Source organism: Scardinius erythrophthalmus, assembly GCF_964197995.2.
Source record: "Scardinius erythrophthalmus genome assembly, chromosome: 24".
NCBI classification, from domain to species: domain Eukaryota; kingdom Metazoa; phylum Chordata; class Actinopteri; order Cypriniformes; family Leuciscidae; genus Scardinius; species Scardinius erythrophthalmus.
Window position 1 is genome coordinate 19241200 of NC_138244.1, and position 25872 is coordinate 19267071.

General features: G+C 37.3%; 1 protein-coding gene across 1 annotated transcript; it reads left to right on the plus strand.

Annotated features, from left to right (window-relative positions):
- Positions 1-967: 967 nt before the first annotated feature.
- On the plus strand, positions 968-25773 carry atp8b4 (ATPase phospholipid transporting 8B4; the record flags this gene model as incomplete). The annotated part of the gene is made up of 27 exons (XM_081355867.1): positions 968-1043; positions 1530-1588; positions 2995-3108; positions 3489-3587; positions 3705-3766; positions 3909-3981; positions 5172-5242; positions 5426-5508; positions 7463-7621; positions 7837-7925; positions 8387-8583; positions 10460-10668; positions 10755-10798; positions 12076-12241; positions 12349-12537; positions 12801-12916; positions 17684-17848; positions 19312-19423; positions 19511-19616; positions 19750-19897; positions 20202-20385; positions 21735-21958; positions 22047-22130; positions 22237-22482; positions 22996-23134; positions 23466-23596; positions 24187-25773. 27 exons carry the CDS (start codon positions 968-970, stop codon positions 24511-24513), a joined length of 3672 nt encoding a protein of 1223 aa, XP_081211993.1. The 3' UTR covers positions 24514-25773.
- Between the last annotated feature and the right edge of the window lie 99 nt (positions 25774-25872).

The following is a 25872-nucleotide window of genomic DNA, read 5'->3' on the forward strand; positions in this document are numbered from 1 at the left end:
CTTACATTTATGGTAAAAATTTATTATAAAGTTAATTGATAACCAGCTTAACTTAGACTATTTTTAGCCTATTTCATATTCTGGTGTCTATATTAGTGTTTTTTGCTAGAAAATTCTGGAAATCTCACTAATTAAGGTTTTCAATTGTATTTAAGACAGTGTAAAGAAGATTAAAAAAGTAATACAATTGAGAAAAAAATTACAAACCTCAAATAAAAAGCTATTTTTCTGATAGTTAGCTCGTCCTTTTATGTGTCCTTATAATCTTTAATCAAAATAACTTCCCCTCCCTCTAGCAGCAACATCTCTTCTCTGATGATGTGTTTAATGGCGTGAGGGCGGGGCAACCTGTCACTCACACACCTGTCATGAGAACCACCAATAGCAAACCACAACCATCCAATCAATTCCCACTGGACAAAACCAAGCCCCGTCCTACATTTTTTCTTGTTGGAGAAGCCATTTCACTCGGATATACATCACAATAGCATATAAAAGACTATCACAACTTCTGTTTCATGCTGACTTGTCCCAACAGTGTTGTTCTTTCCTTTATGTCTCAGACATTTTTAATTAGCAAAGAATAAAAGAGCAACTTCAGTAACTTCAACTTCAATAAACTATTCTTCCGAAACCAAGTACTGTGTTTATAATGCCAGACGCCTCCTTAACTCCTCAGTGAAGAGCTAGTAAATGATTAGGAGTAGTTTTATGCTAATAAGCATAAGCCCTGCAGGCGATGAAATTCCACAGACGGGACGCGTCTCAATCTTGCGCACTCACAGACAAGTGTAGGCACCGTCTGCTGCGTTCCACAAACTAGCTGCCCAACAGAAAGCAGACTATGAAGTACTTCATGGTTTGTTAATGACTCTGTAATTTGATTAGCACTGAAGGGGTTTTAGGGTTTAATCTAACGCCTGAACGTTTGTCTGTGCCACTCGAAGAATGACATTGCAAACAGGCAATGGCGCTGCGATGGATATGGATGTTAGTACCAGGGAGAGGAGGCTGGAACCCACACTCAAAATCACCCGGACAAGGTAGAGCTTCAAGGGCTTGTGGGATTGGGGCGAGGGCGAAATGATAAACAGGGGGAAATATCCTGGAAGAGCTGGATTACGTCTATGGAAACTTCTTCCAGGAGATGTTTGATTTCTAAGAGTCAATGATAGGTTCTCTCTTACACTCTTTCTATTTTAACTTCCCTCATTTGCTGAGTGATTTATTCTCTGATGTCATAGGCATCGCTCTTGAGACATCGCTGTTAGTGGCTTTTGAAAATATCAAGTCCATTTATGGCTCCTCGCTCACTTCCAGAAACAAAGTAAGAGGAGATTATGAGGAGGATCTTTTTAGTGGACAAACTAATCCAGACTGATATTGAGAGACACATTGGATCTTGGTTTTGGGTGTTAGTGCATGTTGTTCTGAAAGTTCACGTCTGTTATTCTATGGAGATGTACTTGATGGTGCCTCAGGTGTTTCTTTCCAATAATTTACTAAACTTAACTTCTGTTCAACTCTAGAGGAGGAACGTCATGTTCGAGCCAACGATCGGGACTACAATGAGAGGTTCAGTTATGCTGTAAGTCTATAGATGTCTTTTATTGGTAACACTTTACAATAAGGTCCCACTAGTTTACATAAGTTAATGCATTAATGTGCAATACATTTGTCACAGTATTTATTAATCGTTCTTAATGTTAGTTAGTTCATGTTACCTTAGTTCCATTAAATAATATTAACAAATGCAACTTTTGATTTTAATAATAGATTGAATGGATTGAAATTAACATTAAAGGTACAGTAAGCGATTTCTGAGAAACACTATTTGAAATCAGTCTAAATAAACACACCCCTCAGTTCATTGCTCCGCCTCCAAAATGCACGAACACGCAATGCAGGAGTGGATGTCTCTTTATCATAGCTGAAGTGAAGCAAAATGTGATGACGAACGATTGACAAGGAAGAACAAAATAATTAACATACAGTACACAAGAGTAAATTATATACAAGCAAGAGTTTGGTTGTTAGTCGCCAGCAGCACAGCAGCTCCAGAGAAACAATGACATTCAAAACTGTCATGTTACTATAGCTAACATTACAACAACAGCAGATCTTGTTTCAGTGAACACATAGAAAAAGATAGAATAGAAAATAGAAGCTTTTCTAATAATAACGCGGGTCCTAAAGCCCTTACCTAAAGGTCCTAAAGCCCGATCGTGACCCTTCCTTTTCCAGTGATATTCCTCTGAGCTTTTCTCTTTTGTAATGTCTCTCAGTCATCTCTCTTTCTACAGTCTTTCTTCAAATCTTCCTCTTGCTCACTCTCTCTCCTCCCCCCTCATGAGTGGACACACCCCCTGCTGCTGATTGGCTACAAGTGCGTTGTGCTGCTCGGTCCGATCCACTTTCTACAGCGTTTCTCAGAAATTGCGTACTTCACCTTTAACTGAGATTAATGAATGCTTTAATGAAAGTTTGTTCATTATTCATTCAAAATAAGTGATTAACTACTTCTGTTCACCAGAGAATCTTGAAAACAGAACAAAAATTAAATTGTGTTAAATACAATAAATGTTGAAAATGATTTAATCAGCAAATCAGCACATGATTGACACCGAAGACTGGAATATTGATGCTGAAAATTCAGCTTTGACATCACAGGAATAAATTACATTTGAAAATCTATTGAATCTATTTTAAATTGTAATAATATTTCACAATATTACTGTTTTTACTGTATTTTTGATCAGTTAAAAGCAGCCTTGGAGAGCATCTGAGCAACTAATGTTCAAAATGTTTAAAAACCCTAATGTTCAAAAATATTACCACTCCAAACTTTGAACAGTAGTGTATCTTTAAAGCACTTAGGTCAACTTCTTCTGTTTTAAAATGTGCTATTGAAAGAAACTTCTCTTGTATTGTAATTGTCAGTTAGAATTAAAACTCAAAGTTAGAATTGTTTTATTTTCTATGATTCTTTTCCAGGACAATTGCATCAAGACAGCAAAATACAACGTTTTCACCTTCCTGCCCATTAACTTGTTCGAGCAGTTTCAACGGTTTGCGAACGCCTACTTCCTAGTGCTGCTGATACTGCAGGTTCGCCACTTATGAAATTACTGAAGATAAATCTGGGGCCTCATTTATAAAACGATTTGATCCTGAATTTCATGGATTTGGTTCTACGTGATACTGAAAATGTTGTTATGTGTATGGCAACTGACAATGTCGTTCCAAACCTGTATGACTTTCTTTCTTCTGTACAACACAAAAGAAAAGAAAATGAAAGTCCCTGTGGTCCATTGTTGGTTTGGACACCAAAATATCTTTTGGACATCTTCTTTTGTGTTCTGCAGAAGAACGAAAGCCATACAGGTTTGGAACAACATGAGGGTGAATAAATGATGACAGAATTTTTATTTTGGGGCAAACTATCTCTTTAATGTTATACAACGCTAATACTCTGTTGTGTGTTCTAGTTAATTCCAGAAATCTCATCTCTTTCGTGGTTCACCACCATTGTGCCTTTGGTGTTGGTTCTTGCTATCACAGCTGTCAAAGATGCTACTGATGACTATGTGAGAATCTATTCTTGTCCTGTTTATCTTTATAACTCTGAATACTGCATTCATAAAGGAATAAGCTGAAATAAGCTAAACCGATGTTTGTTGTAATTGATCTGTTTCGGATTTTAGTTTCGCCATAAAAGTGATCAACAAGTCAACACCCGGCAGTCTCAGGTACTCATCAAAGGAAAGTAAGTGCATTTATGCCACATATCAGCATTTTCTGCTTTATGTCTTGCTGTTGAGACACAGTTATTGAATTGTACATGCTTTAAGATGTATAAGAAATGAATAACGATTGACCTGTAACACATGAAAATATCTCTCTTTCAGACTGCAGATTGAGAAATGGATGAATGTAAGAGTGGGTGATATCATCAAACTTGAGAACAATCAGTTTGTTGCTGTAAGTTTGAATCTTTTGCTAATATATACAGCCTAACAGACTAACTTTAGTATGGTAAATATAATAAATATAGCGGATATGGTAATCACATCATGTGGGTTGTACTAATCACGATCCAAAGAGTTAAACAACATCAGACATATTATTTTATGCTTCAATGCATATGAGCAGATTTAACCCTAATTTATTAACTTTAATTGTCAAAAACTGTTCTGAGATTCATTTCAATTAGTGAAATTATGGTCAAGATCCAGACTCACTTCCATGTATGTATTTAAGGTCAAATTCATAAGTTTCTTTCTTTTTTCATTGGAATGAAATAATTAATTATACTTATATAAAACTGGTCTGAAGATCATCAGTCAGTTTTGCTTAAAAGAAATGTTGCTTAATGTTGTTAACAAAAAACGTAATTAGGCTGATGCAATAAGCCAATAAGCCAACAAGCCAATTTTGTTATGACCTAAAACTGAAAAATGGCCAATATTAAATTGTATACTATTTATATTGTTTTGTCTATAGAAATAAAATCAAACAAAATATATACAAATAAAACACCCAAAGCTAAAATAAAAAATAAATAACTATATATATATATATATATATATATATATATATATATATATATATATATATATATTATTTTTTTATCAGGTAGAAATTTTGAGTTTCTGAGTGTATTGATTTTTTAATTTATAGAATTTAGTAGTGTCCATAGATTAAAATAAGAAATAAGAAATATTGATATCTTGATTTTTTGTGGTTTTAGCTTACTTTAAAGTTTTGCTTTTTTTTGTTTAATTTGAAAAAATGTAAGTAATCTTGAGGACCCCTTAGCATTTTTTTTTAATCCTAGATTGAAAGTTTAAAAGTTATTTGAAACTTTTGGAAAAAGTTGAAATTTGAAATTTGGTTAAATTTTGTTATTACACCAATTTTCATAACGTTTTACCATATGGTTCTATTGGCTGCCATAGACAACCAGCCAGGAGCGAAATAAAAACTTACAAACCTTGGCACCTAAACACAACAACTATACCATCAAACTGACAGAAAAAGATTCTGATGATCCCAATATGACTGGCATTATCTGCAGATTTTAATAGATAGCAGAGTGGAGTAGACTAATCCAGCACATGATTTATGAGTTTTGCACAGCTTTCAGTGTCCGCTCTCTCTCCTGTGTACAGGCTGACCTTCTCCTCCTCTCCAGCAGTGAGCCCTATGGACTTTGCTATATCGAGACTGCAGAGCTAGATGGGTGAGATGTTTTCTGTGAAATGTGTGTGGTTGCGCTAATATTGCGTGCTTCACTTCCCTTTGGACGTGTTCAACATCCAGCACAAGCATCTCAAATTCGATTTTGTGACTGACTGTATAGCAGTGAGAGCATGACACGATCATGAGCCTCTTTCATTCTATCGACTCTTTCCCATTCCAACAGAGAAACCAACCTGAAGGTGCGCCAGGCCTTGACTGTAACCTCAGACCTCGGGGACGATGTTGCTAGGCTTGCAGACTTTAATGGTAAAGCTTTTATTCAAACACACACACCATTATTGCACCATCAACAGAAATGAACTTGAGTCAACACGAGTAAACATAAACACTTATTGCATCCGTCACATCGATTAGATCGATCTCTGTGGCTTTCTCTTGAGGAACCTTTGGTATGCCCGTGTGTTTCTTTCGAAGGAGCGTTTGTAATGAGATTTGTAGTGTTTTCGCTTGGATTCCATTAAAGTTAATCCAGAGTGAAGCCTCTGCATTCGTGAAATTGGACAAAAATGATATTGGCTATAGTACTATCCAATGCTATCCAATGCAATCCAGTTCCAATGCTTCTAATTAGGATTAGGGATTTGAACACACTAATTCCATATTGTTTGTAATACGAACATGAGTGATAGTTCAAATTATATGGCTTTAATGGGGTGCTTTTAATTTAGTGTTTGAACAAACATCAAAAATCCCCTTAAAATTCCATTAAATGAGGGTATGCATTGACGTCACTTTCCCTCAGCCAGACTGGATCGAATTGGGGAAACTGCGAAAACGCGAGTAAAACAAACGATTATCAGTTTAAACTAAAGGTTGGACTCTATATAGTGTTCCTTACAACTTAAAAGGAGTAGTTCACTTTCAAATAAAAAATTCCTGATAATTTACTCGCCCCGATGTCATCTAAGATGTCCATGTCTTTCTTTCTTCAGTCGAAAAGAAATTAAGGTTTTTGAGGAAAATATTCCAGGATTTTTCTCCATATAATGGACTTCAAATGGTTCAAATGTCCGTCTCAATGCAGCTTTCAAAGGCTCTGCACGATCCCAGCTGAGAAATAAGGGTCTTATCTAGCGAAACGATCGGTCATTTCCTAAAATATTTTTTTTTACAAATTGTACCATCTCTGAGAAGCGCCACACATTACGTCATCACGTTGGAAAGGTGACGCGTGATGTAGTCGGAAGAACCGACCCAGTGTTTATATATTTATTTGTATTTGTGTCAGTTTATTGTTTAAAATGGTCCTGACGTGTGCATATCCTGGATGTTTAACGATATATCTCGCGTGACCTTTCCATCGTGATGACGTAATGCGTGGCACATCTCAGAGATGGTACAAGACGGGCATTTGTGGTTAAAAAGTATATCATTTTTATTTATTTTTAGAAAATGGCCGATCGTTTCGCTAGATAAGACTCTTATTTCTATGGATGGATGTACAACCCAGAAGCGCTGTGCTGTTACACTACGTGAACTCACTCAGAGGCCGCACAGAAGAAAATTAATAGTTGAATAAAGTCGTTATTTTTGTGTTTTTTTTGCGCACAAAATGTCTTCTCGTCGCTTGATAAACTTATGGTTGAGCCACTGTAGTCACTCGGACTATTTTAAACATTGTCTTTTCTAACTTTCTGGGCTGGCAAGTTTCGATCCCATAGAAGCCTATGGAGGAGTGAGACAGCTCTCAGATTTAATCAAAAATATCTTAATTTGTGTTCCGGAGATGAACGAAAGTCTTACGGGGTTGGAACAACATGAGGGTGAATGATTACAGACAGATTTTCATTTTTGGGTGAACTAACCCTTTAATTTCTTTTCGACTGAAGAAAGAAAGACATGGACATCTTAGATGACATGGGGGTGAGTAAATTATCAGGAATTTTTTATTTGAAAGTGAACTACTCCTTTAACAAAGATCCAGTGATCCATGGATATTGACATGCAGCCAGGAATCATGTTTCTTGACATTTATATGTGCCTGATTTCAACGCCGGGGAAATACATGAAGCAAATTTGCCTGTGAACGATTTATATAAATACAATATAGGTAGGTCTAAATCCGGGTGATCACTTATGATCAATGTTTCACTTTTGGTGGACTTTCCAATTGGTGAAAGTGTCTAATGATAAACGATAATGCGATAAAAAAACAATAAACATCTTCCTGTCACATGTTGTCTTTGAACGTGTCTTCCAGGGGAAGTCATCTGCGAGCCTCCCAACAACAAACTGGATAAGTTCACAGGGACTCTATACTGGGAAGATAATAAGTATCCTCTGGACAATGAGAAAATGCTCTTGAGAGGCTGTGTGCTCCGTAACACCGATTGGTGTTTCGGCTTGGTCATCTTCGCCGGTACGTTTCTCTTCAATATTCCTCCATTAATTGTCCTAGGCGAATGGCATTTTCACAGATTATTGATTAGCTATCTTGAGTAGATGTTCCTCAGAGACATATTGACTGCTTAGTTCTTCTGCCTCATCTGTAATCAATGTTATTATCTATGCTTAGCTCCTAATGCACACCATGATCTGTCCTGAGATGAACTCTGTTCTGATTGTCTCCATCAGGACTCCAAACCAAGCTCATGCAAAACTGTGGGAGTACGAAGTTCAAAAGGACCAGCATCGACAAACTGATGAACACCTTAGTGCTGTGGGTGAGTGTGTGTGGAGCATGCTGGGAATGATCGACATGTGGCATCTCACTTACTCATGCCGCCAGCCTTTCAAAAGGGCAGTTCATTTTGTTATTGTAAAACGCTTTGCATGCGTTAAAGGGATAGTTCACCCAAAAATGAAACTTTTGTCAATTACTCAATCTCATGTCATTCCAGACCCATAAAACTTTTGTTCATCTTCGAAACGCAAATCTCTGAGAGATTTCTGTCCATAAATCTGTTCATCATATAAGCGATCGTGTTTCTTTAGAAGAGTTTTGGGTGAATAGACTTTCAGTGGAGGGAAAGAAATCACTCAGATTTTATTTAAACCATCTTGATTTGTGTTTCAAAGATAAATGAAAGTCTTTGGAACGACATTAGGGTGATTAAATGATGAGAGAATTTTCATTTTGAGGATTGAAAATTATTCAGTGGAGACATATTTCCTGGTTTTCCAGATCTTTGGGTTTCTCATCTGTATGGGGATCATCCTGGCCATCGGAAACACCATTTGGGAGCAGAGTGTTGGCAGCAACTTTTGGGCGTATCTTCAGTGGAAGGAACTCACGATCAATGCAGTCTTGTCTGGCTTCCTGACCTTCTGGTCCTACGTTATCATCCTTAACACTGTTGTGCCCATCTCACTTTATGTTAGGTAGGTCAGATCATTCAATGTGATGGTAAACTGGTTTTGCTTCAGGACAACAGGTTTCACTTTGAACATGAAGTGGCAACCCAACACAGTATTGTTTGCTGTAAAAAAAAAACATTGACAAAAATTTACCTAAAGTCAGACATTGTATATGTGCAATGTATGGAATCCACTTAAGAAAATCATAATTATGACATATTGTTAATTCAGGATAATTGGGACATTTTTCCCAGTCATCTCAATGGCAAATCTCAAAGTCTAAAGTTATGTGATTTTTTTAATGTCCTAATCTCATAAATTCAGCTTTTTATTTCGCAATTATTACTTTTTGTCATAATTTTAACTTTTTATCTCATAATTATGACTTGGTATGTAATAATTTAGATTTTTAATCATATAATTAAGACTTTATGGTCTGGTTTCACAGACAGGGCTTAGATTAAGCCAGGATTACTTCTTAGTTCAATTAGGACATTTAAGTAGCTTTGATAAACGTGCCTTAGAAAAAAAAAAAAACACATAACTGGTGTGCATCTAGAGACAAAACTATGGTAGTGGCATATTTTAAAGTCCCCCTGTAGTCAATAATTTCATCCCTTAAAACTCATCTTTGATCACCAAAATGACATATTTAAAAAAAAATTCCTTGAAAAAAAATTATTCATGCCTTAAAATAGCTTGAATGTAACTCTACACCCTTGCCTCATTTAGTAAACCCGGTTCTATGAATATGCAAATTAGTCCCGCCTCCACTCACTCACACCAGCTCAGAGATCCACTCGTTGACCAGCACACGTTGACCTGAGTGTCAAGATACGCCAATGCAAGTTGCTTTCAGTTAAAACAGCTCAAACATGTATCTTAGTCCTGGACGATCTTAAGCCTTGTCTGTGAAACTGGGGGTGGATTCTTTATCTAATAATTGCGATTTTAAAAAGCATGCTGTGGTAAATCATAATTTGAATGCAGTAATTATGACTTTTTTTGTCCTAATTATGACTTTATCTCAATACTTTTTGTCATAAACATAACTTAATATTTCAATTATGACTTTTGTAATATCTCATAATTTAGACTTTCTATTTTATAATTTCAAATGTGTATCTATTTTTATATATTTTTTATACAAAACAATGTACAGACAAAAAAAAATTCTTACAGATAAATAAATTAAAGGCGCAGTAAGCGATTTCTGAGAAACACTGTTGATATTTGCAATCGACACCCAAACAAACACACCCCTCCCTTCATTGCTCCGCCCCCAAAATAACGAACACGCTACGAAACACAGGCAACCGCTAACAGCTGCCGCATCAGAAAGCTTGCGCAAGTATGGAAGAATCATCTGTGACTCAACAACAGCATATCTTACTTCTGTGAAAAAGATTTATCGAGCAGAAACAAAGCAACCTCAGCGTCCGTTTTCAGACCTGAAAAGCTTTTCCAATATTAACACGTCCTAGACGTCCTTGCTCATCACAACCCTTCTTCTTCCAATCATATTCTTCTGACCTTTTCATCTTTGGTAATATCTCAGCCATCTCTCTTTCCTCAGTCTTTCCACAAATGTCCTGCTCTCTCTCTCTCTCTCTCTCTCTCTCTCTCATCCCCATCATGAGCGGATACGCCCCTTTTTGCTGATTGGCTACAAGAGTGTTTTTGTGCTCCGTGGATCATTCCCGAGTAACTTTTATTCTTCTATTTACACAGCCAGGACTATGTTCAACAAACAAAAAATTATCACACACTCAGAACAGACATCTAGCAAATATTTACAAAATTGTTTGATTTAAATGTTCAACAGTGTTTCTCAGAAATCACTTACTGCACCTTTAAGGACAAAAAAAGAAGACTTGGACATTAACTTACTATATTACAGCGTAGAAGTTTTGCGGCTGGGCCACAGCTACTTTATAAACTGGGACAGACGAATGTACTACAGCCGCAAGGACACTCCCGCCGAGGCGCGCACCACCACCCTCAACGAGGAGCTGGGCCAGGTGGAGTTTATCTTCTCAGACAAAACAGGCACCCTGACCCAGAACATCATGGTGTTCAATAAGTGTTCCATCAATGGGAAGACCTACGGTACGCTTCAACACCTCCTGTTGTACGTCCACACTTACAGACACATGTGGATATATGTATTAATAGATGTGATTTTGTTTGTCCAGGTGATGTTTATGATGAGTTTGGGCATAAAGTGGATATTACAGAGGTAAAGAAACAAGTTGTTTATTTAAATTATTTCTTAAATTAATTATTTTATTATTAATTATTTTAAAAAATGCATAAAATATTAATTTAAAAAATAATAATTATGTTGGCTTTCAGACTGTTCTGACTCCGTGTGCTATATATTTTCTAACTGATCCGACTTACGATTTTCATTAAATGGACGATCAAAACCACGAAAAGTCGCATAGGGGGTCGGTCTAAACTTTTGTACAATAAGACTTATAGAGTATTTAAGATGTCTATCAATAGCAAAGCTTAATGACTATCATAAGACAACATGCTAATTCATGCTAACAAAGTGTTAAATTATGTTAGCAAAGTGTTAAAACATGGTAATTATGCTACATGCTACAAGCAACATGCTAATTAATGCTACCAAAGTGCTAAATTGTGTTAGCAACATGTTAATTCATGCTAGCTAGCAGTGTGTAAAAACATGCTAGCATTGTTAATTCATGCTAGCAACATGCTAATTCAAGCTAGCAAAGTATTAGATTATGCTAGCAAAGTGTTAAAACATGCTAATTCATGCTAGCAATGTGTTAAATCATGTTAGCAGCATGTTAATTCATGCTACCAACAAGCTGAAACATGTTAACAATGTGTTAAATCGTGTTAGCAACCTGTTAAATCATGCTAGCAACATGTTAATTCATGCTATCAGCATGTTAAAACATGCTAGCAAAATGTTAATTCATGCTAGTCACATGTTAATCATGCTAACAACCTACTAATTCATGCTAGCAAACTTTTCCTTCTCTCAGTAAAACCTTTTATTAACTTCAAGCTGTTCAAAGTTATTTTAAACTTTCAAACCTGGCTTTGTCAAGCCAATATCAAAGTTTGTCTTCAACCTTTACTCATCTAGTTATATTTAAATGTTTGGTAACACTTTAGATTATGGAAAACATTCACTATTTACTAGTTTCTCATTAGTCAAGTCAACTTTATTTATATAGCGCTTTATACACAACAGATTGTTTTAAAGCGGCTTTACAGGGTTAACAGGGAAATTATACATTTCGGCTGTTGTTCATATTACTAGCATATTGACTGTTTATTAGTACTTATAAAGCACATATTAATGCTATTCTGCATGACCATATTCTACATCCCTTAATCCAACCCAATACCTAAACATAACTACTACAACAACTATCTTACTTATAAATACCTATAAGATAAAATTTCTTCTTTTTTTTTATATAATAGACAAAATACAGATTTGGCAGTCACACTTGTCTCTGACTCTTGTAGAAAACACCATGTGTAGATTTCTCCTTCAACCCACTGATGGACCGGAAATTCCGTTTCCATGACAGCAGTTTGGTTGAGGCCATCAAGCTGGAAGAGCCTCTGGTGCAGGAATTCTTCCGTCTGTTAGCGCTCTGCCACACCGTCATGCCAGAGGAGAGAAATGAGGGTAAACTGGACCACAAACACCTTAAATATATCTTCGCATCCTTTTGTTGTATTATGCAGCAGAAGAGATTTTGAGTGGACTTTGATTGAAATGATTCCATGTTGAAGGTGAGCTGGTGTATCAGGCACAATCTCCGGATGAAGGAGCCCTGGTTACTGCTGCACGCAACTTTGGCTTCGTATTCCGGTCTCGAACGCCGGAAACCATCACTTTATATGAGATGGGTCAGGCGGTCACCTATCAGCTAATAGCCATTTTAGACTTCAACAACGTCCGGAAGAGAATGAGCGTCATTGGTTGGTTCTGATTCATTTTTGAAATCTTCAAGACATTTTAAATAAAAACTTTTACATTTTTATGTAATCTTAGTCACAATCTTGTATTGTCTGATAACTTTAATATTTCACAAAAGCTATCCCTGACATAATTCTCGCTCTTATGGGTCTGTATGCATAATTCATCCATTCACATTGAGGAATCAATAGTTGGCTGGTCTGTTGATACTGTTGTATACTTGTATATTTATAAGTAGCACTCTCATTTCCTGTCTCTTCCGCAGTGAGGAACCCAAAGGGGCAGTTAAAGCTTTACTCAAAAGGAGCCGACACTATTGTCTTCGACAGGCTGGACCCATCTAATGAAGAGCTTGTGTTTACTACCTCAGAGCACCTTAATGTGAGTCTCTATTATTAAGCCACCCTTCCCTTTTATCCTGTTGTGGATGTTGATCCCTAGCTAGTATAGTACTGTGGTGTGCTGCCACTAACAAGAAAGTGTCAAAAGAGTACCATGAATGATATTACTGTTTTTTGTTGTTTTTTTGGATGTGGCACCATGGTGATACCATTTTTGGGCATGTATTGTGGCGATAACATGTTTTTTTGTGAATGAAGCATGGTAATACTATGTTATTTGGTTGAGATAACATGTTTAAACCATGTTTTGGGTTATTTACATTATAATACCATGTCAGTTAGATGCAATATCATGGTAAGACCATGGGGGCATTTACCATGGTAAAACCAGTTTTGGGGCATGTACTGTTGTCATACCATGCTATTTGAATGCAGCACCATGGTAAACCATGTTGTTGAGCATTTACTATAATAATACCAAGTTTTTTGGATGTGATACCAAAGTAAGACAGTGTCTTTTGCTATGGTAATACCATTTCTTTTTTGTGCCATTTACTATAATAATGCCATTATGGATGCAGTACCATGGTAAAACAATGTTGTTGGGCATTTACCATGTTAATACCTTGGAACTTGGATGGAATACCACGGTAAGACCATGTTTTGGGGCATTTGCCATGGAAATACTGTATCTTGTTTCCTCCACATGTTCTGGGTACTATGTTATTTGGATGCATTACCAGTATCATTGTAAAACCATGTTGTTTGGCATTTACCATGCTAATGCCATGTTTTTTTTGGATTTTACATGGTAATACTATGTTTTTAGGCATGTACTATAATAATACCATGTAGAACCATGGTAAAAATCATGTTGTTGGGCATTTACATTTATGTTATTTTGATGTGATATCCTGGGAAGGCCATGTTTTCAGGGCATGTCATTTTGATGTACTGTAAAACCGTGGTAAAACCATGTTGTTTGGTGTTTACCATGATATCATGTTATTTGGATGCATTATCGTGGTGAAACCATGTCGTTGGACATTTACCATCTTAATATGTTGTTGAATGGAATACCATGGTAAAACCATGTTTTGGGCCTTTATCAAAACAATACCATGTTCTTTCATGTTCATTTACCATGGTAATCTTTGTACTTTTATGCTAAAACAAGTACTTTGGAGTGCCTCATAACCTGAAATAGTAACGAAATACCGTGGTATTACTGTCTGAAACTCATACTGTTACCAAACTTTGGTCTTATTTAGGCATCACTAAAAACCTTAATAATTATAAGCTTCAGGTTATGCAGATTCTTGTATTTTTTAAGTCTTTTCATTCTGTGTTTGTTTCTACTCCACTCAATGCGCTTGAGAATCGTGACACTAGAGATGTAGACGCACCACTCCACTTGACAAATTACAGCAACGTGAGTGTCAGAGCGGCACAGTCGATACAAACAAGGCTCATTTTCTCCATGGCTAAAAGCTCTGTCTTAGTAGAGATAAGCTTTATTTTATTCAGATCAATTCCATTACGTGTCTTGTAGGCTTTTCAGATGGAAAACACTTTATACAAACACTTTTGGTGTTTGGTGTTTCATTAATGTCCTTGCCTGCACATTATTGTTAGCATTTATATTAGCTACTTCGACAAAGGTACTTCTATTGCAAAAACCAGAAGAATTTCCTCAGAAAATGTAAAAGTGTAGTGTTTAGCTGTAAATATTATCAATGAAGTCAACCTCTCAAACCATATTCAAAGAAACAATAACACTATTGTCTAGAGCTAGACTGGTCAGTCTAAAAGCAGCCTATGGGCCGTACTTATTACAGACTGAGACGCTGTCCATTATTCATGTCTCATTTATGGCTTTCTGCGGGCCCTCAAAGTGCAATAAGACTCACGTCACTGGAGAAGCTGTGCTAGTGGGATAAAAATAGCAAATAATGATAGCAAACTTAACTCAAATTAGATCAAAGATGGGAAGAACTGCGTAGCGTGCTCCTTATTTTCACTGAAGAAACATTTGATGTAATTTATTGCAATTTTCATGGTGAGATAAGCACGGGGGTTACGGGGGTTATGACCCCCCCAAAAATCTGATCCAGCTAATATAACCCCCCCCCCCCCCATATTAAAATAAATATGAAATATTCCGAATGAATACTTTTGTTCGTTTTATTTATTTCATTTGCCAGCAAGAAAGATAGTATCATATTTTAAATAATCTGTAATGTACTTCCCGCCCACCGCACCGCCGACTACTTGGTATTACCCAACCCGCTTTCTCTACCAAGTTTGTTCACTATATTGCGCAGTCGCTGGGATGAATACATGGGTTTCTCGGCGACGTCATCACTGCTTGCGCACGCAACCAGGAGGCAATAGACCCGCGGTCTTCGTATCGGAGTAAAGGGTTTAGGCTAGTAGCATAGTGGTGGTGTTGTCTCTAAGTCAAAATGCAAAGAAGTTGTTGCGTAATTTATTTATATGCAGGCCTATCTGTTGTGTTTTATCTGCTCATTTAAATTATACATGTTGCAAGTAATTCCAAATTTAGGCAAATGGAAGAGTGGGACAGAAGAAGGAAGTATGTTATAGGCTATTCTTTCTATTCATAATTTGACGAGCTGCACATGACCACATAGCACGTAGTTGTATGCATCAATGGATTTGTACGCTCTAATCATTTATTTTGTATACACACTTGGTGTCTGAATAAGATAATTATATAGCCTATATCAGGCCATACAATTGCTGGCCACTATTTGTCATCCGCAATCCAAAGATCGTCATGTATTGCGTAGGGATCCGGCAAGATCTCACCATTGCTGAGAGTAAGTTTTTTAATATAATCGCCACGGTCGGAGGTACTAAGGCTACATAATCCATCGTCAAATCTTTGATTTACACTAATGTAACGTTATATGTGCAGTCATGAAATGCTGCAGGTCGTAAAGTAACGTAACGTAAACAAGGTTAACTTATATAAAAGCAAATGCTGCACTGCTAACATTACATTACTAACTTAGTCTAACATGATAATTCATACATGCATCACAGTATGTCCGGATTCGTAAACAGTTGGACGTTTTACATATGTTATAATAATATGAAACACAAACAAACAGATCCAACTCTGAAATTGCAGTTTATTATTAAGTCAACAAGAAATTACAAACAATGGGAAATCTACGTTAATTACAATATCTTTACAGAATTCGGCATAACAGATAGCGGGTTTTTTGCCTCCTGGATGCGCGCGCATCCGGTATTGTTTGTATACAAGAAACCCGTGTATGGTTGGAGAAAGCTGACGGTGCATGCTAACGGATGGAAAGATGAAAAAGGACACTGAAAGACAGCCAGACAACGATTTTTCATTGTTGGTCGACACCATTTTTTACAGTCTATGGTCGACACCAGCCAAAAAGAGGAAAAATCCTGACCAAACGGAGGTGCGTTTCTCAAAGTGTGAGGCGCGGGCGCGTGCGCGGCCCACTGCTGGGGGGGAATAGAGACATGACAAATGGGGCGCGACAAACAGGTTTTGTGCCCATCTTTTTAATTCCCTTATTTATTGACCATACACTCAAAACAAAACAAAGACACATTTAAATGTAAGCCTTGCTGAACCTTTTTACACGTAAGTTTAAAAGTAGTAGCTAGGCTATCACTTTATGGTTCCCATGGAGACGCGTCATTCATTGCTTGTCACACCGCAGCCACAATAGCGCTGAATGAATGACTGATGATCTGCTTTTATTTCTTTTTATTCAAAATTTCACAAATTTGTTAGCTATAGCAGGATATATCTGATATTCCGATTGTCAAATATGTGCAAGTGGATGTGTTTTGTTGTTTAAACACCTTTATAACGATCGCGTTAGTTGTATGCGCAACGTATTTTAGGTAAGTTATCTTAAAATACCTAAAAACAAAAATACGTAAATTATTAGGAATTTACCACCTCCGGCTCAATTTGAGATTATTATCATTATTTTTATTTTTTTATAATTTTTTTGTTCTTTTTGCAGTTTGCAAAGTGACAAAATGAATCAAAGCACAACTAGTCCACACTTTCCCAGTTTCTGAATTTGATGTTATCAGAGGCTAAATGCAAACACAATTTTTTTTATCTACTTTTGAGTCTTATTTCATGCAAAGTGATAATATAATTGCACTTTCATTTTCTCTCTTTGAAAGTTTTTAATGCTGTTATTTGATGTTAAGTTTTTAAAATGTGATGTTAATAAAATACATTTTAACAGATAAACTTAAAGATTTTGTTAGTGGATGGTGAGTTTTGGTGATGCCCACCAATATGTGAAATCTGTTCAGAATAAAGGTGCAAGCTGCACTCCAGTGTGCCACCCTATATTGTAATATTGAGAGTTGAATTGTGCATAATACATTTGCTGCATGTAGGTGCCAATACAGTGATGCAATTGATTAATCTTTAAGTTTTTTTTTTTAGTTAGTTTTTTTTTTATAAGATATTGAACACACAAAAAATCAATTAATTGGAAGCTGCCACTGCTGGCTAGTGCTTAAACACTGTGTCATTATGGCATAAATAGTCAAGTGAACAACTGCATTTACGTTAAGTAGCCTAAATCAGTAAAAGTATCACAATGTATTTCTAAAACAGGAACGGCAAATTACCTTTTACACAAGAAAATTATTCAATAAATAAATTAATAAATATGCAGCGAGTTTAACCCCCCCAATGGTAGACCCAAAGTTACGCCCTTGAATATATCTCTCTGCTAAATGAGTGTCCTCTGTTTCTGTGTGGTAGGAGTTCGCCGGGGAGGGTCTCAGAACATTAGCGCTGGCGTACAAAGACCTGGATGAAGACGTGTTTGATAAATGGATGAAGAAACTGCTGTTCGCCAGCACGACACTGGATAACAGAGAAGAAAAACTCGGAGCTCTGTATGAAGAAATAGAGCAGGGCATGATGGTAAATGTGACTTTATTATTATTGAGACCATCTATCTATCTATCTATCTATCTACCTATCTATCTATCTATCTATCTATCTATCTATCTATCTATCTATCCATCCATCCATCCATCCATCCATCCATCCATCCATCTATCCATCTATCCATCGATCTATCCATCCATCCATCCATCCATCCATCCATCCATCCATCCATCTATCTATCTATCTATCTATCTATTCATCTATCCATCCATCCATCCATCCATCCATCCATCCATCCATCCATCCATCCATCCATCTATCTATGTATTCATCCATCCATCCATCCATCTATTCATCTATCCATCCATCCATCCATCCATCCATCCATCCATCTACCTATCTATCCATCCATCCATCCATCTATCATCCATCTATCTATCTATCTATCTATTCATCTATCCATCCATCCATCCATCTATCCGTCTATCTATCCATCCATCTATCCATCTATCTATCTATCTATTCATCTATCCATCCATCCATCCATCTATCCATCTGTCTATCTATCTATGTATTCATCCATCCATCCATCCATCCATCCATCCATCTATCTATTCATCTATCCATCCATCTATCTATCCATCCATCCATCATCCATCCATCCATCCATCCATCCATCCATCCATCCATCCATCCATCCATCCATCCATCCATCTATCCATCCATCTATCCATCTATCCGTCTATCTATCCATCTATCCATCCATCTATCTATGTATTCATCCATCCATCCATCCATCCATCTATCTATCTATCACAGAATTTGTGCTCACACCCAATAAAGCTGCCTCTCAGTACTAAATTGAATTCTTTTTTGCTGCTTATTGCATTTAAACAGTCAAATACACACAAAATAATGTCAAAATGCCAGTCTTGGCGAGTATTCACGTAAACACAGTCAGTTAAGTAACGGAAACAGTTGAGAAAGAAAACGCTTGTGTAACAGTTTAATGGATCTGTGCATTAGGTCTTAAAGTGACAGCAACCCAATAAACCTGCTGCCAAATTATGAGATACATTTTAAAATATCTATATGCCAGTTTTTCCCCATGGTATCAATTTCAAAATTGTGGCCAGTGAAAATGCTGAGTGGCTAATGACTTTGGAAAACCACTAGCCAACAGTGGCTCGTGAGCAAAAAGGTTAATGTCAAACCCTGACGCTTGCCGTGCCGTCTATGCAAATATTACACAACAAAGTATCAAAAACATGTTTTACACAACTGTATGTTCAACTGCACTGTCTAACCACACACTTAAAAGTATGACATTTTCCATCATTAGTGAACTACATAGTATTAGTATGCAAATTGAGACACAGTCTAATCTACAATAGAAAATAAAAAATCCCAGATAAATCATTCAGTTATTCACAATGATGTCATACTGCGTTATGTTACATTTTGCTTTTGAAACAATGTCCCTCTTTTTCCTGAAGCTGCTTGGTGCTACAGCGATAGAGGACAAACTTCAAGAAGGGGTTCCAGAGACGATTGCCTGTCTGACCTTGGCCAACATCAAGATCTGGGTGCTCACCGGAGACAAGCTAGGTAACCGGTGCTAATGAGAACCTATAGCATTCATCGAAGACCTAATCGAGACAAATTCTCACCGTCTCGTTCCTGTTGTGGTTGCAGAGACGGCAATGAACATCGGCTACTCGTGTAACATGCTCAGAGACGACATGGACGAGGTGTTTATAATCTCAGGTCACACCATGCTTGAGGTTCAACAGGAGCTCAGGTAACGTTTAACTAAACAAAAATGTCATTCTTGTATAAAGATTAAAGGTCTTACAGCCTGTTTTGACACATTGAATTGAACTATTGTTTGTTATAGTGAAATAAAATGTCATTTTCTGATGCTTTGTGCAAAGGACTGCTAAAGAGAGAATCATGGGACCCAGCGGAGAGAAATTCAGCAGTGGCCTTGACATGGAAAAGACAGAATTGTACTCAAGTGACTCCGTCTTTGAAGAGACCATCATCGCAGAGTACGCTTTAATCATCAACGGACACAGTTTGGTAAGGGTCTCCGTCTGGGTCCTGAAGAGGATTTGACTTAATTGCTGTCTTAATAATGTGTTGCTAAGCTCCTAACCATGGTCGTTGTCTTCAAAAAAGAACATTTGGTTCAGCACTCTCCTGATTTTTTTTTAAGGCAGAGAGTGGCAGAAATCGGTTTTGCTTGGATAACTGTCCTTGAGGCCAATGACATCAACTCAAGACTCTCACAAATTAACTTAATTGAAACAATTCAGCCGACACATGCTGATAGCATATACATGTCAGTAAATGTAAGGTTTGTGTGTGTTGATCTACCATGAAGGCTCATGCCTTGGAGGCAGACCTGGAGCTGATCCTGGTGGACGTGGCGTGTCTGTGTAAGACTGTCATCTGCTGTCGGGTCACTCCACTGCAGAAAGCTCAGGTGGTTGAGCTCATAAAGAGACACAAGCAAGCCGTCACTCTCGCCATCGGAGACGGAGCCAATGACGTCAGTATGATCAATAGTAAGACGTCACTTTCCTGCTAATCATTGTCATAATACTGTACATCCACAACACCAAACCAATCAACCTATCTATCTATCTATCTATCTATCTATCTATCTATCTATCTATCTATCTATCTATCTATCTATCTATCTATCTATCTAGACTGCATGTTTCTGTCTGTCTGTCTATCTATCTATCTATCTATCTATCTATCTATCTATCTATCTATCTATCTATCTATCTATCTATCTAGTCTGCATGTTTCCATCTGTCTGTCTGTCTATCTATCTATCTATCTATCTATCTATCTAGTCTGCATGTTTCCATCTGTCTGTCTGTCTATCTATCTATCTATCTATCTATCTATCTAGACTGCATGTTTCTGTCTGTCTATCTATCTATCTATCTATCTATCTATCTATCTATCTATCTATCTGCTTGTTTCTGTCTGTCTGTCTGTCTATCTATCTATCTATCTATCTAGACTGCATGTTTCTGTCTGTCTATCTATCTATCTATCTATCTATCTATCTATCTATCTATCTATCTATCTATCTATCTATCTATCTATCTGCTTGTTTCTGTCTGTCTGTCTATCTATCTATCTATCTATCTATCTATCTATCTATCTATCTATCTATCTATCTATCTATCTAGTCTGCATGTTTCCATCTGTCTGTCTGTCTATCTATCTATCTATCTATCTATCTATCTATCTATCTATCTATCTATCTATCTATCTATCTATCTATCTAGTCTGCATGTTTCCATCTGTCTGTCTGTCTATCTATCTATCTATCTATCTATCTATCTATCTATCTATCTAGACTGCATGTTTCTGTCTGTCTATCTATCTATCTATCTATCTATCTATCTATCTATCTATCTATCTATCTATCTATCTATCTATCTATCTATCTATCTGCTTGTTTCTGTCTGTCTGTCTATCTATCTATCTATCTATCTATCTATCTATCTATCTATCTAGTCTGCATGTTTCCATCTGTCTGTCTGTCTATCTATCTATCTATCTATCTATCTGTCTGTCTGTCCGTCCGTCCGTCCGTCCCTCCATCCATCCATCCATCCATCCATCCATCCATCCATCCATCCATCCATCCATCCATCCATCAATCTATCTATCTATCTATCTGTCTGCATATTTATATCTACTGTATCTATCTATCTATCTTATTCTTAATGCACAGTGTGATCGGGTGCTTGTGACATACAGGATATACGCCATACGGCTGAAATATTCGATGCAGATGCACTGCTGGTCTAATAGAGTGGTTGCTATGGAAATATGCTGGGCTTTTTGAGATGTGTGTAAAGATGTGTGTGTACGGTCTGCTCCCCCCCAGCGGCACACATTGGTGTGGGCATCAGCGGACAGGAGGGCATGCAGGCGGTGTTGGCCTCTGACTATTCCTTTGCCCAGTTCCGCTACCTGCAGCGCCTCCTGCTCGTCCACGGGCGCTGGTCCTACCACCGCATGTGCAACTTCCTCTGTTACTTCTTCTACAAGAACTTCGCCTTCACACTGGTCCATTTCTGGTACGGGTTCCTCTGTGGATTCTCTGCCCAGGTGAATATTTCAGCCTGTGGATGCAATATGCATATGCTTTCAATTGAAGATTGTAAATGTATATATAATTGTTATTTTGTCATTGCAGACGGTATACGACCAGTGGTTCATCACACTCTTCAACATTGTCTACACCTCACTTCCTGTTCTGGCCATGGGCCTGTTTGATCAGGTAAGCCTGGTCATGATGTCAGTTTTTGGTCATGAAAGCTGCATTGTGTAGCAGCACCAAACACTGCAATCTTTGCCTTTTAACACTGAGATTGTTGGTTTTGCAGGATGTGAACGAGCAGTACAGTTTACGCTATCCAAACTTGTACAGACCTGGGCAGCTTAACCAGCTCTTCAACAAGAGAAAGTTCTTCACCTGTACGCTGCAGGGGGTCTGCACCTCTTTTATCCTCTTCTTCATCCCATATGGAGCCTTCATGACCGCCGTGCGGGATGACGGCGCACAAATCTCTGATCAGCAGGCTTTTGCCGTCACCATAGCAACCTCTTTGGTCATTGTGGTCAGTATACAGGTGAGCCAATTTAACACTTGTGCTTGTTAATATTCAGTCCATTAAAATTACTACTTCAGAAATAAATTACAAAAAGTTTTTTTTTTTTCTCTGAGGGACACGTTTGACGCGAATTTCTGTTTATCTTGACTGTGGAATCTAAAAGATTGATGTTAACCCTAACTTTAACCCAAACCATATATAGATAAAAATAAGTGAATTTGAGAAATAAAAATGTATGTTTTGTTTAATAAAGGTGCTTTACTAATTGTATAATAAAGATGTTTAAAAAAAAAATTCATGACATTCAAACACAATTACCCTAAATCTCATTCTCGTGAGCTTCCCACTTACGAGTTTCTCAACTCGTAAATACGATCTTTACGACATGACTTGAACGCACCATATGAACTTGTTCGGGCATGTCCCTGACTCCGCCCACATGTTATGTCACAGATATTTCAAAATAAGAGTTTAACAGGGATTCTATACAATTTATGCTAACAATTTTTGAAATATTACATTTTGTTTCAGATTGGGCTTGACACCAACTACTGGACCGCTGTGAACCATTTCTTTATATGGGGCAGTCTAGCTGTTTACTTTGCGATCCTTTTTGCTTTGCACAGCGACAGCATTTTTACCATATTCCCGAACCAGTTCCCTTTCATAGGTAAGAATTTAAATGCATTTAGAGATGTACTTTTAGTATTATTTATTGTTTTGTCATATATATATTTGTATTTTAATTCCTAAACAACCAAGGCAGTTGTTCTTGGACTTCATACTGACATCTACTGGTGTGGATGTAGCATCATATTTTTGCTGTAAATTCAATGTAAGAAATGGTGAAAACCATATTCACAGCATTTTGTTACAATGATTGCATCATTCTAAGACCAAAATAGTCAGATATTTGCGAGTAGTCAGGGGGACCATCCGGTGTACAATAACAGCTTTTTCAAATATTGTTGAAGTTAATTTTTTTTTTTTTTTGATTGTAGGTACCGCACGTAACTCTCTGAATCAGGGGATTGTGTGGCTGGTCATCCTCCTCACCACAGTCGTGTGTATAATGCCCATGGTGGCGGTCCGGTTCATCAGGACTGACCTCTATCCCACACACACTGACAAGGTTTATACATACATACATGAATTTTACAGCAGTGGGAAGAAAAAAGTTATTAACATGTCCTTATGAATGAGTGAATACACTACCGTTAAAAAATTTGGGGTTGTGAAGATCTTGTTTTTGAGTCTCCTCTGCTCACTAAGGCTGCATATATTTGATCAAAAATACGATAAAAATAGAAATATTGTGAAATATTTTTACAATTTAAAATAACTGTTTTCTATTTGAATGTATTTAAAAATGTAATTTATTCTTGTGATGCAAAGCTGAATGTTCAGCATCATTACTCCAGTCTTCAGTGTCACATGATCCTTCAGAAATCAGTCTAATATGATGATTTGATGCAACATTTTTTTTTATTATCAATAATGAAAACAGTTGTGCTGCTTAGCATTTTTGTGGAAACCATAATATATTTTTTTCAGGGTTCTTTGATGAATAAAAAAGTTTAAAAGAATAACATTTTAAATAGAAATAATACAATACAAATGACACTTTTAAACAATTTAATGCAACCTTGCTTAATAAAAGTATTCATTTCTTTCTCAAAAAGAGAAAATCTTACTGACCTCAAACCGTTTGCCCTCCCGCAGGTGCGTTTACTTCAGCAGGCCACTAGGCGGCAGGGTCCTCAAGAGCAGAACCTCAGGAGAGTCCGCCGGACGAGTTCTCGGCGCTCGGCGTACGCTTTCGCCCACCAGCAGGGATACGGAGAACTCATCACCTCCGGCAAGAACATGAAGGTACCAACATCCTCTACTTCCACGTATCCACTCTCCTCACCGTTGAGAGGCCCTGCGGACACCAACCTGGTGAAAAACACCACCAGTGCGAAAGAGACCACCTCAACAACCTCTAGATTTAGGAGGGAAAGTCACCAAAATCAAGAGGTAATGGTGGAGGACTTGGAGGCCAGATAAAGGGCTGTTTTTCTTTCTTTACTGAAGGAAGAGGAAATAGCGCCCGTCTTTAATGTGAGAAAATATAATGGATTTTGGGCAGACACACTCTGGGCTCCCAGAGATGCCCGTGGGCACGGCCACACATGCACAGGAGACTCCAAAGAGCCAGCACAATGAAGCACAGAAACCTAATTTTCACTCTCAAGCGAATCTGTTGCCGTCTCATAAGGCACCCGTTCAGTGAATTCGACAACGAACCTCAGATTAATTTTGTATTCTCACCGTTTTTGTATTTCGAGTTCTCAGAACTTCCCTTTATGCATTTGCGAATGTTTCAGGCATCTGAAACGTTAAATCCACGAGTTCTATAACCTGCGCAATTTTAAACGCGAGTTTACGTTCAACAAAATGACGTGTGAAATACAGTAATACCTCTTGTTTTGTTAATATAAACACAGACACAAGCATCTGCAGTGGATATGTTTAAAGACCTGGAAGTTGCTTCTATACCCTCAGTTTACTAAAGCACACCCAAATGAATCATGCTAATGGATGACTACTAACAATTAGGAATGTGCGAAACCAATGCCTCAGAGAAAAAGCACTGGCTGTAAATCTTACGTTGGCTTTGCAAAGCAAACTCCAGCTTTTTCAACAATTGAATGGGTTTTTTATAAAAAAGGAAGTGTAAAACCATTCCACACTTGTCCATAGTTAGTGCTTTTGCATGCAACTCAACGAGTTTTATTGAGTCGTGCCTTCCATCGAGCGATAGACTGAAGCATTTACACGATTAAACTTCTAGAATTCCACATCTATCTACTACAAAGGTCTAAAGTGGGCATTTCTTTCAAACGATCCTTTACAGAAGGAATTTTTGTGCCTTTTTGTTTTCCTTTCATCAAAGGAAGTACTTTCAGTTGTGTTTGTCGTTTGAAACGTGACGGCATAGTTTTTTTCTCTGAATGTATCAAAGGCACATTAGCTGTTCATTGCCCTCATTGCCTACTTTAACGTAGATAATATTTTCTAAAATAATTTATTTGACGAGGGGCGTCGTGCAACGTTTCCTTTTTATGAGTGTACGGTTGACGTTATTTTAATGTTATGTTAAATATATATATATATGACGAATGTATACGATTTTTCTGCTGTACGATTTTGTCAACAAAGACCATGCAGATTGTTTATTGGTTTTATTTAAATGCATGGATTTTTATACAATTCATTGTAATTTTTTATATGATATTCATTAAATGGCCATTGTTTAATTTATTTAAAAATGGATGGTTTGCCTTCATGTTGAGTTTTTTACTCGAGTGCTGTGGGTTGTTGCCAAGGTGCTGAGTGGTTGCCAGGGGGTTGCTAGGTGGTTGC